This window comes from Colias philodice, chromosome 20 (assembly GCF_061535455.1).
Source record: "Colias philodice isolate Cphi_HAF_F1 chromosome 20, ilColPhil1 Martin Lab GWU primary, whole genome shotgun sequence".
NCBI lineage: Eukaryota > Metazoa > Arthropoda > Insecta > Lepidoptera > Pieridae > Colias > Colias philodice.
This window is the reverse complement of record NC_143105.1, coordinates 5,913,662-5,933,632: the sequence shown is the minus strand read 5'-3', so window position 1 is coordinate 5,933,632 and position 19,971 is coordinate 5,913,662. Positions and strand designations below refer to the sequence as shown.

At 32.9% G+C, this 19,971-nt stretch overlaps 1 protein-coding gene across 2 annotated transcripts; it reads right to left on the bottom strand.

Annotated features, from left to right (window-relative positions):
- Window positions 1–548: 548 nt before the first annotated feature.
- Rlip (Ral interacting protein) lies at window positions 549–19,936 on the bottom strand. 2 transcript variants are annotated; one of them, XM_089708232.1, is made up of 10 exons: window positions 19,701–19,936; window positions 19,472–19,607; window positions 17,412–17,631; window positions 13,900–14,116; window positions 9,718–9,827; window positions 7,827–7,978; window positions 5,653–5,833; window positions 4,906–5,030; window positions 3,710–3,893; window positions 549–1,297 (listed from the first exon to the last, which is right to left on the bottom strand). In XM_089708232.1, exons 1-10 carry the CDS (start codon window positions 19,783–19,785, stop codon window positions 644–646), a joined length of 2,064 nt encoding a protein of 687 aa, XP_089564358.1. In that variant the 5' UTR covers window positions 19,786–19,936; the 3' UTR covers window positions 549–643. The 2 variants fall into 2 exon arrangements, with proteins under 2 accessions (XP_089564358.1, XP_089564359.1); XM_089708233.1 differs by lacking the exons at window positions 17,412–17,631; window positions 19,472–19,607; window positions 19,701–19,936 and adding an exon at window positions 14,825–14,913.
- Window positions 19,937–19,971: the final 35 nt, after the last annotated feature.

Sequence of the window (19,971 nt, the reverse complement as noted above, 5' to 3'; positions counted from 1 at the left end):
TTGATAATTACTCTTAATTGTATTCTAATGTACCTACGCTAAAGTGTTTCACGAATTACTAATGTTATTTACATAACAAAATGCTGACTGATAAACTTAATTGCTCCCAATGATTCACTCGGTGAGTTCATCGCTATATCGTACTAAACGTTTAAGATTCTAACTATTCATTAATATTTTGAATTTAGGATAAAATGGTGTTAGAAAAAACAGGAGAAACTACTGAAGCCTATTGATATGATTAAAATTTGTTAATTTGGTAATCAGATTACAGGCCACCTTCCTTATGTTTGAATATTCAGTTTTATGGCATCTACAAATGATTTTTTTTAAAGAATAGAAAAAAATTGTTTGATATAGGTACCTATTTTGATCGATCAATAGTTTTCGAGAAGCCAGGACGAGCTAGTTATCAATAAAAAAAGTCCGGTTCGAAATATAGATAATTTTCCTAAAATTTGATCACTATCAAATCTTTCGATAATTTAATGACGTTTATAATCTTCTTTAAACGCGATAGAGATTTGTTATGAATAATAAAACATAGATAATGTCATAATACGATTTATTTCATAATTTCTATTACATAAACATAATCAATAAATACATAGATCTATGTTTCCTTAAATTACTATTAATACATTTACGACTTAGACATAATCTCCTTCATAGCTAGTTCAATCTTCAATTGAATACACGCCACTCTTTCTTGGAATATTTGGTTTACTAAAGCGAGTCGTTTTTGCTCTAATAAAGCATTTTCTTTGATCAATCGTTGCTTTAATTCCTGGTCTTCTTGGCTACAATTCTCTTTTTCCTTATGTAGACCACCTTCTTGTTTATTCTTCAAAGCAACATGACTCCTAAGTTTAACAATTTCAAACTGTTCCGAGTTGATTTTGGCTTGCAGTAGCGATTTGAGTTGTAGATATTCCGCGTTTTCCAATTGCAGTCTTAGTACTTTCAGTTCTTTTTCCGTAAATTTCGGTTTCTCTATGACTTCTATTGGTTCTGATTCTTTTATTTCTGGTTTGAAGTTGAAATTATCTTCGAATTCTACTGGGAATGCTTCAACGTTGGGTGAATCAAAGTCTACAGGGAATGTTGGATCTTGTTGTATGTCTGGTTCTTTACTATCTGTTGCATCATTGCTTGGAATTTCTTCTGGTTTCTTTTGTTCGTCTTCAGTTTGTTCGTTTGTTTGTGTTGGAGCGTCTTCCTGTTTGTCATCGATGGATGGCTGCTGAGTCGACAACGAGTGCGGCTCAACGGATTTTTGAACTGCCCGTAGTTTTCTCTGTTAAATAAAATAGATAAGTTAAGGTTTGTGGCCTTATTCTTTATAGTAACAAAACTGCCATGAAATATTTTATGGGTCTATTGTTTTACAGTTCGTTATTAGACGATGATGAGAGGATTTTTCAAGAGACTATAGTCATGCCTATAGGTTGGTTATACAGTAGGGTGGAGTGATAATGTATGAAAGAAATTTTTTTTTGTTTTTTTTTAAAGGCATAGTGACAGAAAGGTGCCTTTTAATGAGTGAATTCAGCATACAAAATATTGTTTACCTGTCTTGATGTTTTGAGGTGCCCCAACCCAATTGAAAATTAGAAAAGTATGATTTTTTCGCAAACTTTGATTTATTTTTTAATCACAGTATTTTAATGGCCTTCAAGTCTATTATATAACAAACTTCTTTGTGATACACTAAATAATAGCCTAATTAGTTGTTTTAACGTATTTCATTAATGAAAATGATATTATAGAGGAATGAAAATATCAGAAATAAGTAATTATTTAGTACTAGCTGCGCTTGCGGTTGCCTCGCGGTTTCACCCGCGTGGCTCCGCTCCTGTTAATCTAAGCGTAATGATATTCAGCCTATAGCCTTCCTCGATAAATGGGCTATCTAACACCGAAAGAACTTTTTAAATCGGACCAGTAGTTCTTGAGATTAGCGCGTTCAAACAAACAATATCTTCAGCTTTATAATATTAGTATAGATTATAATATTAGTATAGAATACGCTGTTTTTTTTTTTTCAAAATTAGGCATTAGCAGTCGTGATACTGATGCTCTTGCCATTATAAAATCATTTTGTTTACTTTCTCAGCAAACTGCACTTGAAGCTTATGTCACCAATTTGATAATATGCTTTACGGCCTGGGCAAGGCATAGAAAATCTTTGATATTCTGAAACGTAGTCAAACCGCTTTTCACGATGTCTTTTAAGGTTTCTTCAGATAAATTAGAAGTCAGAGGCTCAGTTTTCTTACATTCTTGCCACATAGTTAAGTCGGTATAATCTTTTGAGCAAGTACAAGAGAATTAAAAAAAAATGCATTGGCAAATTCAAATATCAAATAACCTTTGGTACTGAGTGACAAAATACTTCAGTTATCTTTTCTTATTCTTTTTTGTTAGTTTTTCGGTCTTGATAAGGTTTTAATAAGCGTCTATATTCATTGAATATGGTGTGTCGAATAAGTTGCAGTACTCTATTAAAGCTAATAGTGGGAAGCGATGCTTTTCGCCACACATCAAACATTTCCGTAGCTAATCTTTCGGATAAATCATGAATTTTGTTATTTTATCAGGTTTAAATTCATATCTAATAAATAAGTAATAGTTTCTTAGCATCAGTATAAGTTGGTAATTGAGACACTGGGTACTTCTCTGGCAAACAAAATACAGGACAACATGTCGTTTGTCGTATTTTGACTTCCAACACTTTACTGTAACAAAGCGAAATTATAGATAGATCTCACATCAAAAATATTAAATTATGATCTTAATTGTATTTACGTGTAAAATATAATTAAGAAATATTACTAATATTAGTGTTATTTCCTTAACGACACTGTTCAAAATCAACGTTTCCTACACTAAGAGATCGGCACAAACGGGCCACCGACCAGAGCCACTGGTAGCCAGCGATACCCACTTTTTTATATATTGAAATATTATGTATTCTGTGTCTTCCCGTTGGCAACCAACGAGATAACACAGAATCTGATTAAGCGTTAATTTGTTAAAATTAAACTTTAATGATTTTCGACTAAATTTTTTGAATTTCTGAAAGTTCATGATGTTGGGGGCACCTCTAAATGTATCATCTGCAAAGTATAATTTTGCATGTGTATTTATGAGCAATAATGACATCTTTTTACAGGTATGCCGAAACGAAAATGAAAAAAAATATTTTTCACTCCACCCTATTATACAGTCGTAAATACAAAATTTCAGAACAAGTAAATTGGCCATAAAATATATTTCATTGAATAATTATTCTATATGTGTGAGAAAGAGGAGGAACATAGCTGCAAATGTTAACTAACTTTCCCACAAAGGCGCGGTAAAGCATGCATCTCTGAGAATATGTAAGAATATGGAAGATGGAAATCCATGAGGGTTGTCGCGTAAGAACCACAGGATAGTTCTTTAGCATATACATTAATGTATTATATAGTTACATATTACTATGTAAAATAAATTGTAATATTGACATGATTTTAAAAGAGCAACTATGGAGTTTCTTGCCGGTTCTTCTCCATAGATACTGCTTTCCGGAGCGGTGGTAATTGTTAAAAAATGTTATGAGAATTCAATAGTGCTTTTATAAGAAGTCTAATTGAATAAATAAATGTTTGAGTTTGAATTTGAAATTGTATTTTTTATGTGAAATAAATAATAAATTATTATTTACCTTTAATTGCGTAACAATTCTCTGCGCCTCCCAAAGCTGCTGGTCCCGCGCTGGTGTTGTGAAACCGGCGTGCATTTCTGAATGTATTTGACTCAAGAGTGATTCTTGCTTTCGAAGTTCTGAACTGATCTCACTCGCTGTGTCCGGGAAGTCGGGGGGGATCGATAGGAGTGGGGGCACGTATCTGGAAAATTATTGGTTATAAATATAAAAAATAATTAATATTACTAGTTTTTGAAGTGAAAACTTCCTTAGCGGCGTTGGGTATAAAATCTTAAACTCTCGTCAGGACACGTGACCTGATCGAAAAAGCGTAAGACGGATGGATATCAAACATGCTCAACGTTAATAATCAAGTTTTCACTTCTGCCGGCACTCCCGGAGTGCAACCGGTCTTTTTTTTTATCCCGGGGTGACAGATGTAGGAATGAAACGGAAATTCGGCTATCCGGTATCCGGCCTATCTAACACTAATTAATATTCGTATCCGAAACATAGATACGTGGTTGGCTGAATATCCGGTATCCGGTATGACTACATAGTACAAAACAAAGTCGCTTTCTCTGTCCCTATGTCCCTTTGTATGCTTAAATCTTTAAAACTACGCAACGGATTTTGATGCGGTTTTTTGTAATAGAACGAGTGATTCAAGAGGAAGGTTTTAGTATATAATTTATTAGGTTTTAGACAAAGCGGGCGAAGCCGCGGGCTTAAAGCTAGTATTATATAATAATTAAATATACTAGTTTTTTTCTATCCCGGGATGACAGATTTAGAAAAGAAACGGATATCTGGCCTATCCGATGGCCATTACACTTTACGGCTGAATACCGGATAACTAATATTGGAATCTGGCTAACTCGGCATGGATGGCCGAAGATCCGGCATGGTAAACTGCTATCTAAATAAATAAATACACACGTTCTTTTTGAAGTGAAACTTCTTTATCGGGGTTGGACAAAAATTTAGTGTAACATTTTTGCGTTACGCCGTACGCGTGACATTTTTTGCGTTACGCCATACTCGTGACATTTTTAAGGTCATAAAGAAGTTTCACTTCATACGTGTGTACTCTAGTACACGCATACATTTTTTAGTATCTCATACGTTACACCATCTACAGGGTAGAAACTTCTCTATGAAGCGTTTTATAAAGGTTTATAAAATTTCACATAATATGATAAAATTTTACTTACTTAGTCAAACGAACATCTGGGAAGAGTTTATCTGCTTTGCTGATGAGGTAAGATAGTAGATTCTGTGACATGTTCAACGCTGGACCCATCACATTTGATAAGAGTTGAATATTTACGTGATTTACCTGAAAATTGTGCATTTTTATATTATTTTTTGAAAAAAAAATATAATAAATTAATAAATAAAATATTCAAGAGTACTTCTTATGGCCACGGATTTTTCACGGATACGACAATTTTAAGTTGGTTGACGTAAATAAAGGTCAGAACTCATTTTTCAGAATTCGAGTTTTTTGGGGGGGAGATTTTAATGTGCAAAAAACATTGCCATACCATTCTAGATATTCCTTATTGTGAAAGTAAGTTTGATCCCTGTATTATTATTATTAACTGATATTAAAAAATTACCTGTTCATTAGCTAGAACACTCTCCAAGTGCTTCATAAGCCAGGCCAAGAGGCTATAGTTGACAGCTGGTAGTTTGTGGACGAGGGATAGCAAGGTATGTATAGTATATGTGGGCAGTATACTATATAATCTTTTTAAGCTATTGCATAGCTTCTATCGAGGGCCTTGAGCGCGGGGACCGAATCCAGAAATTCCGTAACGAAAAAACTTCACGCTCCCCACTCCGACGGGCTCGGAGGTGTGGCTTGAAGGCATAGCATGCAATAGCTTTACCGCGGCAATTCCCGAGTGCTACACGTCTTTATTTTTTTTAGCTTTTTAAACATATTAATAAATTACCTGTTCATTAGCCAAAACACTTTCAAAATGCTTCATAAGCCACGCCAATAAGCTGTAATTAACAGCTGGTAGTTTATTGACGAGGGCCAACATAGTGACTTCACGTTGTGGTTCTGCTATAGCCGTGGCTTGTTCGAATTGCCCGTGAAGCTCTTGGGTGAGAATAGATTCGGGGAGTTCACTGAAAATTTTAATATTAAAGGTAAATAATAACGTCAACAGTTGTTTAAAGAAGGCATTGACTTAAAATTGTATAAGTACAGTAGCACCTCTATAAGTCGAATATCAAGGGAGACGCCAAAAAATTCGAGTTATAGAGTTTTCAACTTATGGAGGATTTCGACTTAGGCGGATTTTGATTCGACATGAAGAGTTTGAGGTTTATTCTTATAAATTTTGAGTTAGAGAGGTAAAGTACATTAAAATTCAACTTGCAGAGGTGACAAACATGTTTTTATTTATTATAAATCAACATTATTTCAAATCATTTTAAAATAAAATAATTTGGAAAATCCAAAAGTGCACGCCTCATAATTTTTTTTAATACTTAATTATTTATTAATTATTATTTTTGTTTATTTAATAACAATTAAACCACATCGAATCAGACCCTGAAAAATTAAAGGGTTCTATTCCTGAGCATACTCAAGCGTAAGAGAAAAAAAAAGACTCGATTAGTAAAGTATTTCGGTCGCTATCGTGTTAACAAGAAAATCCTCCGCACATACAGACACACGGACGTCCAAGACAGAACTTTTTTAAACTGTTTTTTAACTAGTTTAAATAACAAAAATGCCATCAAAAATATCATGAATGTTAAAAATAGTGTTTTTTCTTAATATGTGTGTGTATGTATTATCTTACAAGTGCAATGTATGATACATAAAGACATTTTAAGTTTGAAAAATCAGATGTTTTGCGCGAAGTGACAGTAGTACCCACCTCAACGCTTCGCTTATGAGGCGTGCAAAATGTTGTGTGGTTTTATGAAACCACGGTAAAAGTGAAACTTAGGCACAAAATTACCGTATTTGTACGATAATTATCGTACGGTTCCGAACACTGCTTTATACCTACTCGGCAGCCGAGCGTCACGCGACATGCGCTACACAGACCAAAAAGTTTGAGACGATGTAATAAAAGTTTCACTTTAAAATATGGCATTAAAAAAAGTCAGTATTTCTTTTGCTTTCGATAATTTGGTTGTTCTCTAGCATTATTTAATCTATAAAGAACAGAAAATTCTTCTTCTTCAGAGATACTGGTTTGCTCTATAAAATTTCGTAAGGTATTCAATGCGGTTCTTGCCTCTTTGATGGAAACGCATGGAGCGCATGTACTATTCACGTCTTCTATGTCATCTTAATCATTAGTATCGGTTTTCTGAGCTACTAAATCGATAATTTCGTCATCAGATACCTACTTAATGCAAACACGTGTTTAGTTGAGTCATAAATTTATTATCGTATACTCCTAAAATGTTTTTTTCTAAGAAACAATTAAAAGTCCAAATGATCAAGTTATAAAGATTGTAAAATAAAATGTTGCAATGTTCGAGATACAGAGGTCAAATTTAATTTTTCGAGTTATAGAGTGAAAATATGTACCAAAATGGCTTGGAGGGACTCGGTGATTATTTCGACTAACAGAGGGCCAAGATTTCAAGTTACGGAGGTTTTCGGGTTTGAAGGGAAGGGAACAAGACATTTTTTCGAGATTTGGAGGTTTTTGACTTATCGAGGTTCGACTTAACGAGGTGCTACTGTATATAGATCGTCTAAATGTCTGCCTAATAGATGAGTAGGCAGAGTTTTTCTTCAGTCTTTTTTAGGTGATTGTAAGTGCAGTTTTTTTATTATAAATACGTACATGTAAGTTTTTATTGTTTATATATTACATCAATGGTAAATAAAATTATAGATATGTACACCAATACATTAAGTAGGTACATTAAGTACCTATTTAAAACATTTTCATCATTTAAACTTTTAAGTTTCATCTAAATCCGTCCAGTAGTATTTTCGTAACAGTATCAAACATACATCCATCCATCTTCATAAACAATCGCTTTTGTAATATTATGTACATAAAATAAATAATGAGGTCTGTGTCCTAGCAGTGGGAACATATTATATGGGCTGATGATGATGATGATAAAATAAAGACATATTCACCTAATAAAGCTCTTCAACATAGCACAAGCAACTGCTACATCCCAATGGTAGGGGAATGTTGGCCCGCGGTCCGTGTATAATTTGCGTAGTTGTTGCAATTTTATCTTGTCTGGCTCTGTACGATACATTTGGTTGGATTTTATACCGTGCGCCTGAAAACATAAAAAAGATAAATAAAAATCGTGAATTAAGAAAGAACAAAAAAAACCTCTTATTGCTGTACCTTGTCGATGCGTTCTTTATCATCATATACAATTTAATCTCTTCACAGATCTCTCAAAGATATAAAGATATCAATTGATAGAGTTTTGTTACAGTTTAAAACTACAAAAATACATGAATGTCCATAACCATGTCATTAGTTAATCCATATTTAAGATATTTTATATAGAGCAAAGCTCCGACAATATTATAGAACTAGAGGAATGGGAGTTTTTAACACGATTCTAGTAGCTTCATAAACCGACTTCTTTAGATTCGATTTTGATTCACTTTAAACGGACAGATTTATTTAAAATTTACACATTTATCAAAGACAATAAAATTAAGCGTGTTTTTTATGTATTTTTATTATCAAGTCTCAACGTAAAGAGTTACCTATCGTACTATTATTTACATAACATCCCACTGCATTATATAAGCTGTCCTCGGTTTTTAGTAACAATACCAAATACGTATTTTGTGTAGCGATTAGCGAACCATTTCAATGTCATATCCACTGCTACATAATATACTATTAAATGTCAACTTGCATTTGAATGCCTTTATTATTTATTCGATATATTTGCATTGTGAATATTTTATATTAATTGCATGTAAGTATATAAGTGTCCTTGAATATAATCGTAATAAAATCATATTGAGTTTATAACTAGTAATGTTTGGAGTGGACATTGAAAGTTTATAGATTATGATATATAAGTACGAACGTCGTATTTATATGCTACACAATTTTACGATATAATTGACTTTAGTGTTTACAGTAAATAACTAAACAAATAATTTTATTTGGTTGGTAAAACTATATATGTATAAGTTAGTATGTATTATATTTTCTTTTGAGTTTAGAAAACCTAAAATTACCCAATACCCTAACATTGGGGAAAACCCGCGAGTGATATCTGCTTTATTATTTGAACATTTCTTGAAATAATGGAAAAAACAACCGAAACATTCATACATCTATGATTCATAGACTATGAACGAAGGTCTTCTTTTTGCAGTGCCAGTTATTATTCGAATACATTACGAAGATTAAAAATAAACTATATAATGTTGGTTTATTTAGGATTAGGTACCTATGATTAGAAACTTTTCGTCATAGGTATAGTGGTTTCGAATTTCTTTTTTTCAACTTTCATTTCAAATATGCAATACATATTTATTTAGAAAGCAATGTTCTCTTGTAACATATAGACAATACTTACTTAAATATTACAAAGTTGAAGAATTTATTTGTTATAACGCACTAATCTCATGAATTTCTAGTTCAAATTGATTTTGTTGGATAGTCTATTTATCAAGGAAGGCTATATAATATCACGCTACGACCAATAGGGACGAAGCGGCAATGAAAAATATTGCGAATATAGTCTTTAGGAGCATACGAAGTTTCGTAGGTAGGTATAAGAAAGTGTAAATTACTTATTGAAGTGAAACTTTTTTATCGGGGTTGGAGAAAATTTAATGTAACTTTTTTTCGTTACGTTATTTTTTTCCCATCCCTACCACGCGTAATTCGAAGTATTTTTGTAAAGTTGCATATAGTAAATTATTTTTTGAAAAATAAGGTCATAAAGAAGTTTCACTTGTTACGTGTGTACACTAGTACACACACATTTTTGTATGTATAATACATACTCTAAGGTAAATATTATAAAAAATAATAAACCTGCAAATAATCGATGCTGTCCCTCACGACCAGCGGCAGGCCGGTGTCGTCGTGACATCTCGAACGTTCCACGGACTGCTGTAGTGGTACTCCGAATATTGGCAGAGCGACTGGAAAAGAACGATTAAAAAATATTTTATATGCTACTTACTTCATCATCACATAGTTGAAAATGGATGTAATAAAAAAAAAGACGGGTTGCACTCCGGGAGTGCCGGCAGAAGTGAAAACTTGACGTTGAGCATGTTTGATATTTTGGAATGGTATCCGTCTTAGTTCTTACGCTTTTTCGATCAGGTCACGTGTCCTGACGCGAGTTTAAGATTTTATACCCATTACAGAAAAAGTGCTCAACGCCGCTAAAGAAGTTTTCACTTCAAAAATATTTTTATTTAGTTATGAACAGGAAAAGTTACATTTTATGATTGGATAATTTGATGTTACAAACCTAAGTAGAAAATATTGTTATGTTTTACAAACACATTTAACTGTGTGTAGATTTTCGTTTCTATGATATTCTGAAAACATCTATCTACATTCTATACTCTATGAAGTGCTACTCGAATGCAGTAGGTATCTTTCGCACATATCGATAAGACGCTAACTAATCCACCGAGAAGACAATCTATACTTATAATAAATCTGTAGAGAGGCCAATTCTGTACATGAAATATATTTAAAAAAAAACTATGAAGGGGTGATAAGGGATCGCTACTGATGCCAAAAATGCAATCAGTAAAATTTTTGTCTGTCTGTCTGTCTGTCTGTCTGTCTGTCTGTATATTCGTTATAGAAACAAAAACTACACGACGGATTTTAACGAAATTTGGCACAATTATTCTTCATACTCCTGGGCAGGTTATAGTAAAAGAATCATGTAAATCGGTGTAGAAACACCAAAGTTATACATGAAATACGCTATAAGTCATCGCGCGTGAATACAGAATCATGCCATAAGGATTATTTTTGTATGTCAGTTGCCGCGTTCGACGCGCTTCGCGGCGGGAGCTATAAAAAGGCGGCGGGTCCGCACACGTTTCGCGTTGTCACGTGTGAACGGTTGAACCGATTTCGATAATTCTTTTCTATTATATTCTTTGAAGTACGAGGATGGTTCTTATGTAGAGAAAACGTAAATATGTACCACGGGCGAAGCCGGGGCGGACCGCTAGTTACTTATATAAAACCAGTAATTCTATAAAGTAGTGGAATAATTCTAATCTCTCTACAAGATTATATTACAACAATAGTTTTATATTGCATTGTAGTGTTAAATACCATTTATAGTTGATGCTCTTTATTAACAAACCAGTCGTTACATTAGATATACAGAAACATTATTAAATAACTAGTAAAGCTTTCTACAATATTTTTTTGAAGGACCTAACCTTAGGGCTAACAAATGATCGTCGGGTCGGATCTCTCTCTGCCCTCCATTGTTAGCGCAATGGTGGGCAGCGACAGATCCTGGCGCGCGGTGATCACGTTCTCCGAGGACGTGATCTCGCGGAAAGAGGAGGCGGAGCGGGTTCGCGAGAGGGATCCTCACGCGGACCCGATCCGGCGCCGACGTCCTATTGGGCGTCGTCTTCGCGTTGCGGCTGATTTACGCGGCCGCAACCAGCCTCCTTGACGAGGGGCGCCGGGCAATGGAGTGGGGATTTAGTCCATTGTCCGGTGGGATGAGGCGGCGTGAGACGTGTTCCGCTCACGCCGCTCCATGAGGGTAGAGCTGGCAGGCTCTTAGCTTGTTTGGGCCCGGTGACGGGCTGCCGCTGATGGGGTCACGGATGAATTCTACACATACCCGTGGCCCCGTCGTTGATGCGGCTTGACGGAACACAGTGGGGTTTTGGTCGGTAGGAATCCGACATAACCCACGGCCTCTTCCCCAGAGGCCGTGGGTATCTATGCAAGATTTCCCCACTAAAAAAAAAAAAAAAAAAAAAAAAAAGGGCTAACAAATGAAAAATAATAGTTTTTCCTACATTATTGAATTCTCTTTAAAATTTTAAAAACAATTGATATTTAGATGTCATTGAAAATTACCATATAATATAATTTTATAACGTGTCTTAACAATTAAAACATAAATAAACCATTACCGAAAAATTGTGAGCGAATGAGAGAACGATAGCGTAATAAATAGAGATAGTTAGTACGCGTTTTTGTAATTTTATCCGGATTGAATTTAGCCAAAATAATCTCAAAATGTAATTTTTAAAATAATAAGAATAAACTTATTATGAATATAAAAGCAGTGGTATAATACCATCTATATAACCATCATTTATAAAAAGCAGTGTTTTTGCGATACTTATAAGTATTGAAAATGATAATAGCACAGATTAATAATAATATACTACGTATACAAATAATAGTAAAAATTAATCATACAACGAACCTAGTATTGCATCTAATGAGACGAGTGTCATTCGTTGTAACCTTGTTTTCGCTTATATGTACCTAATTATGTTAATTCGTATATTATTATGAATGTCAAGCACATTGTTCATTCATATTAATCTTGTAATTATAAATATTTATAATCATTATCCTAATACAGGTAAAAGAAAAGAATAATAGGTATAGAAGTAAGTGTTATCTTAAGATTTAATGCAATTTAAAATAATTTGGAAAATCCAAAAGTGCACGCCTCATAATTTTTTTTTTAATAAATATTCATTAATTATTATTTTTGTTTATTTAATAACAATTAAACCACATCGAATCAGACCCTGAAAAATGAAAGGGTTCTATTCCTGAGCATACTCAAGCGTAAGAGAAAAAAAAAGACTCGATTAGTAAAGTATTTCGGTCGCTATCGTGTTAACAAGAAAAAGGATCCGCACATACAGACACACGGACGTCCAAGACAGAACTTTTTTAAACTGTTTTTTAACTAGTTTAAATAACAAAAATGACATCAAAAATATCATGAACGTTAAAAATAGTGTTTTTTCTTAATATGTGTGTGTATGTATTATCTTACAAGTGCAATGTATGATACATAAAGACATTTTAAGTTTGAAAAATCAGATGTTTTGCGCGAAGTGACAGTAGTACCCACCTCAACGCTTCGCTTATGAGGCGTGCAATTAACCCATAAAATAAATTAGGTAAAATCTGTGAAAAAAAAAAACAAAAATTTTTATATTAGAGCATGCCTTCGAACATTCTGGACATAGATAAGTTAATCAAGGAATATCATATACACCCTTACCTTCACACTTGTAGTCATTTAAAAAAGGATTAGTGCAAAACATAATAATTATAATATTGCTATTGTGTTTTTGATAGCTACACAATTTTAGTTAACTTTTATCACTAGTCGCCTTGAGTTTTGTTTTGTTTCGTTACCACAGATAATAAACTTGACGTTCTTATCGCCATGAAAGCGGGGCCTCGTTTAATGCAATTTTAACAATGCATACCTTACACCTACTGCTTTTTTTGTCTACTCATTATTTTATTGATAAATGTTTATTTAGAGAGATTTATCATGTTTTTTTTTAAGATGAAGCCGAATTATAGTAAATAAAATATTAAGTATATGTGTTGCCATCTAAAAATGTACGATAGAAATAGGAAAAAAATGCATGTAATAACTCCATCTTATCTCCATTGGTACAGTGGAGCGCTCGTAATAATAACGAGTAAGTTAGGTTCGATTGCCGGTTGTTAGTATTGCGTACAATAAGGTGTTATGTTGTTATCATACTAAATGTGTGACTATCAGTCTGCAAATTTTTGTTCAGATTTGAGATATCTATGTCTATTTATATACATAACATTGCATGCCTACACTTTATTCTATACGTGCATATGATCAACCATTTAAATTTTGAAGTAATATAAATTAATTAATGAATAAAAAATATAAAGACAGGTGACTCCTATAACGGTGCATTTACATCAAACGAACATATAGCTTGAGCTAGAGCTATTCTTAGTTATTCCTATTCTTTCGGGATCTTTTAGTGTAAACGAAAACTCGTATTCAGTGGTTTTCAGTATTTAAACATTACATAAAATATTTTCGAACGCATCAAAAACAACGAAAGAATGCTCTACGCCTGTTTACACTCAAATAATTTGACATAGTGGGGTTAGAATGAGCATTCGCTCGTTTGATGTGTGTGTGAATGCACCGTAATAATAAGAACATAACATTAAACTCACCTCCAAGGGTAAAAATTTCTTCAAAAGGCACCCCTGTAGTTACCGTCGACGGAACTTTCGTCAACTTCTTATCTTTCTTATCCTTATCCTTTTCTTTCACCTTCTCCTTTTCTTTGTCCTTAACCTTTTCTTTGTCTTTATCTTTTACTTTTTCTTTCTTGTCATCTTTCAATTTTTCCTTTGATTCCAATTTAAATTTCGCCTTTTCTTCTTTCTCCTACAAATATATTAGACAATAGAATAAATTTTTTTCATAAACACTTACGTTAAAAGCCTAAATGACCAAATAGATTAAGAAAAGATAAGTCGATAAATAGGTTAATGAAGTACCTAGGTAAGTACTTAATTACGTATTTAATTACAATAGTAGTATTTGATGTGTACGAACAAAATGATACCTAATTGGCAAAAATGAAACAATTCTATTGTAATTGATAATGTTATATTTCAATTAAGTCTTAACTCTTAAGTTAGATAAATCTAAAATCTCCTATACGATCTGCATCTCAAATCAAACAAATTACTTACATATAAATTGTTTATACTTTATTTATTATTATTTTATGTGCATAAAATTGCTGTGGCATAAACTAGGCAAATAGGCTTTATTTGTCACACCGAAAATATTCAAGCAATTTTTTGCGGTACCCACTGACCCAGATTGAATAGGTCACAATAAGTAGAAATTACAAGCGTCTCGTTTTTAATTTACAATCGATTAATTATTTATGAGAAATAATAATATCGATTGAAGAAGTGTATTATTATCATTGCCTTATTTTTATCTCACCATAAGTTAGAATACCCACATTAGAGCACAATAATAATTAATATAACACTTAGTTATAACACCGATACGCGAATTTCAGTACAATGTTACGACGCGATAAGGATATCTATCTAATCGAATACAAATAAATCGAACCTTGGTAAACACGCTACGCAGGTGATGCATATCGCGATTTCAAAACAACTGAATAAAGTATGACTGTCCGCCGTTTATCCGCCAAGGCCGTGTCTGACTACTTAATAGTGAAATTATGTATAGATTCAACCAGCCGTGAAAACTCATGGTGACGTTTATGGGAGTAACAAAACATCGCAAATTGAGCGTAAACAATATTAAGATTCCAATAAACGTCGCTCAGTGTCGTGTTCATAAGAAGAGACAGAACATTATTCTGACTGAGAGCGTTTTCACATTATCCGATCCGATATCGGATATCGGACGCCGATAGCCGATATCCGATATCGGATACAATTTGCCCTTTCACATTGTCCGATAAAATAGTTCCGATATCATCATGAGTGTTGCCAGAAATTTTTAGAAAAAACATAAATTGCCAGTTGATAAAAAAAAGGTATAATTAAAAAAAAATCAAATTTGTTATATCATAGTTGTACACTACTACAACCTAGTATTAGTTAATAGTTTTAGTAATACATATTAGTATGAAAATACCTTTCAAAATCTATTAAATGTATTTTTAGCAAGACGCACCTAGTCATTTAGTCATTTTTTCACTACATACATTTATAAAAGTTCATATAGTACCTATGATAAATTTATTAAGTGATACAATCTTTGTTCACATTTTCTTTTCTTTTTCTTATTACACTGTAATATCCTAAAATAATATTGTCACTCGTTCAAATATATTTGTAATATGATTGTTGTAATTTCCTGTAAGTAAAGATACATAAATTATTTTATTGTCATAAGCAATTATTTTAGAATTAAGATTTTTCAATCTTTGTATTCTTTGTTGTAAATTCAAAATAAAAATAAAATCCGTGTGAAATCTCCTCTTTTTTTTAAGTCGGTTAAAAACAAAGCACTCAATGACAACAATACAATAAACAGCACAACCAACATCCGAGTAGGAGGAGGAGAGAGGCAGAATGAGATAAAAATATAAAGATGATAGACACTAATGTTTTCGAAGATAGATATTTGAATTTAAGAACGCAATATATTTGTGTTTACTTCAGTTCAGCCAATTGCCGTATATTTTAATACGGCAAATAAAAATACCTGCCGTATAAATCGTATTTTAAATGCCTATAAATACTTAAATGTGTGTTTTCTTAATAAAAAAAGGTTTCTTTTAATAGAAAGGGTTTTAGGTTAAAAGCAAATAATTTTTTTAAAGATTGAGCGCCCTATAAGACTGAAAATACACAAACTAGTGCTTTTTTGCTGTTGGTATACTGCCTTTTCGAAAATTGAGTTGGCAACACTGAACATTATCGTCCGATAGCCAGTGGGAATATCGGTGTCGGCTCCGATATCCGATATCGGACCGGACAATGTGAAAGATACGTACATATTTCATACATTTTACTTCCCTCCGATATCGGATATCGGCTATCGGCTTCCGATATCCGATATCGGATCGGATAATGTGAAAACGCTCTTACTCTTATCATTTAGATTTTAGGCGTACGAGAAATGGATTTTCATCTACTCGTTATGCACACAAAAATTGGTCCAGCCGTTTCGGTATAACCGCGACACGACAATTATGTTGTACTAGCTGCGCTCCGCGGTTTCAACCGCGTGGCTCCGTTCCTGTTGGCCTTAGTGTGATGATATATAGCCTATAGCCTTCCTCCATGAATGGACTATATAACACCAAAAGATTTTTTTTAATCGGACCAGTAGTTCCTGAGATTTTCAAACAAACAAACAAACTCTTCAGCTTTATAATATTATAGTACAGATTATAAAAAATAGGAATGTAGAATGTCATTTACATGGAAACAGGTATAAATCCTTTCTGTTTCAGCTCGGTGGTAAATTATGTATTTGTGGAATTTCGTAGAAAAGGTAGGTAAAGGAAGGTATGACGATTTAACGGCTTTAAATGCGTGTATATCTCGTCAACTATTTATTTTAGCAAGAAAACTATTTCTATGTAATTTTAAAAGACCTATTCAGACCTATTATCATTCAACTCATATATTTTAATCATCACCACCACCGCCACCCCTAAAACTTATTTTTTTAAATGTTGCTCTATTTGAAGTCGAAATTGAACATATATGTATGTGTGGCACCTATACAAAATTTTGAAGTTAAGATTTTTTCATGGATGAAAATGACGTAATGAAACCGAATGAGTTATAGATTTTATTACAAAATTTTCAAATTAAAGTGGAACAAATGAATGTTTCTTTAAAAAATCTAAAGTATAAAATGCAGTTTTATCAAGAGATATTATGTATAAGGATAAATAATATATAATTTTGTATATAAATTTGTTTTATACAAAGTATAAATTTTATATAATGACGCTTGCTCTAGCTGACGTCGAGCAAACGCACTAAGAACAACAAAAGAATTCTCTATACTTGTTTACACTAAAAAAGAATTTGGCATAGTGGGGGTAGAATGAGCATTTGCTCATCTGATGTAAATCGATAGTAACACAAATTCTGTATCCATTTGTTATACATTACATTTTTTACATTAACAGTGAAATTTTACAGAAACATGAAAAATTTCTTACCTTATCCTTCTCTCTCAATTTCTCTCGCTTCTCCTTTTCCCTCTTCTCTTTCTCCCGTTCCTTTTCTCTCTCCTTTTCCTTCTTTTTCTCTTTTTCATTTAATTCCTTTTGTTTAGTAACATCTTCAAGGACCTTCTCCTTATCTCTTGACTTTTCCCTTTTTTCTTTGCTCTTAGAGGGAAATTTGAAGGATTTTGTTTTTTTAGATTTTGAGGGACTTCTACAATTAATATATTTGAATTATTAAAATAAATAGTGTTGTGATAATTAGGTATTTAACACAGATGACTTTTTTAAATCATAATATAGGTACTCATACATAATGGTATACGGTCAATCCAGGTTATTGTGAACAGGGGCGGTTTTAAGCAACTTCACTTACACTTTAAATACCTATTCTAAATAACTCTTCTTTTACAACTGTAAATAATATTTTCATATCTGATGCCGGGTTTCAAACGGTCAAACCTTTGGAAATATATATACAATAGAATCCGTTTATTACGACTCCGCCTATATTGACCAACCGGTTATTATGACGTATTTGCACTACGAAGTTTGGTTTTCATATAAAATTCTTTATAAAAAAGTCGGTTAAATTGACTTCCCTTACAGTGACATGCCGCTTATTATGACCCATCATCACTACATAGTATAAAACAAAGTCGCTTTCTCTGTCCCTATGTCCCTTTGTACGCTTAAATCTTTGAAACTACGCAACGGATTTTGATGCGGTTTTTTTTAATAGATAGAGTGATTCAAGATGAAGGTTTATATGTATAATAACATCCATTAAATAGTGGAGAAGTACTGTTATTTTTGAGGTTTCTAATGTGATGTCGTAAAAAATTACATTTATCAAAATAATGTACTAAGTACTATACACATTGAAAAGGTCTACAGAAAAGTCAGTGATGGTATATGTCTATCGCTTATGGATAACCCACAATAACTTTTTTTGTCATTTACTTTTTACGACAAATAATGGCTAATTTTCGAAGCGATTTTAACCAATACAGCATTAATCCTTAACCAATTAAATACCTTGAATACATTGTTCATTTAATATAGATCTATATGGCCCTTTACACCTTATGATTTAAGTGAATATTTTCGAAGATATTACAGATTTAAAAATTGCGGGACGTAGCGTTTGCGGCGGTACCGGCCGGCCGCCCGGCCGCCCGGCTATATATTTTATACCCGTGCGAAGCCAGAGCGGGCCGCTATGTTTTTATATACAACGTTCACAGTTTTTCTGTAGTGTATTTAGTATCAGCATTGAACCCGTGCGAAGCCGGGGCGGGTCGCTAGTATTTAATAAAATTATGTCTGGTTATAATGACCGGCATGATTCTTTACACCTTCGATAATGTTCGTTGATTCTCGACGACGTTCGGTATGTGGCTCGTTTTTGTTTTGAATCTCAGTGAGTATTTTTTTTTCATGGCTGACGTTCGAAGGAGCTAGCCGCAGTCATGAAGTTGAACGTACCTACCGCAGAAGAGGCATTAAAAGCTGCTGAATTATTATCACGATTTGTTCACAGCAATATTGAAAATGATAATTTGACCATAGCTATGTCTTCTATACACAATAGTATTAGAGACTGTTTTTACAATAAAATGAAAAAATAAAAGCAGACAAAAATTACAGTGTCCTTACAGTAAAAAATACACTTGTAGGTTATTATAATAATCTGCTGATTATGTGCAATTTTGATTTTGATTAAATATGTACGTATACATATGCAAGTATACTATGTTTCTATATTAAAATACTTAAATACATACATATTTACATAAAAAAGATTTTTCATTACACACAATTTCACATAACGCTTTGTATGACGTCCTCTTATTATGACATGTTTGTCGATTCCCTTCGATGTCATTATAAACGGATTCCACTGTAATTGATTATAGAAAAAAAAATCTTGTTAGTTGTTTTCAATCACCTCTGTTCACAATTACCCAGATTAATAATGCAATTTTCAAAACTTTTATGTCAATTATATTATTAATTCATTCTTACAATATGAATTGATCTTATACACTTACTTAGTGTCTGTATCCTCTTCTGGAGAACTTTCACCTTCCAAAGCTGCGTAGCCTCTATCTTTTTTCTCTTTTTTATCTTTTCTACGGCCTAACAAGTCTTTTTTAGACGGCTTCTCGTGATCACCACCATCACTAACTAGAAAAAGTGTAAAATAGCAACAAATATTATCATTCTTTGATGTTTTAAAAGATGAACAGGAAATTCGAATTTAACAAAGAACAAACTTACAATCACTTTCATTGCTTTTTCGTCCAGTTTCTGAGGCATATAAGCCAGGAAAATCCTTTTCAACATCTGGACTTTCGAAATCCATTTTCGCAAATAAATTTTACAAAATTATTTTCAACACTATCTATATAAATCGACCATGTATTAATGTTTATTTTTGCATGTAGCTTTTATCACAAACTTTGATTAGATCAATAAAACTGAGAACATTAAAATATCAAAATCTGAGATCAAAATAGTAATATTCTACAATTTAAGTCATTGTCACTGT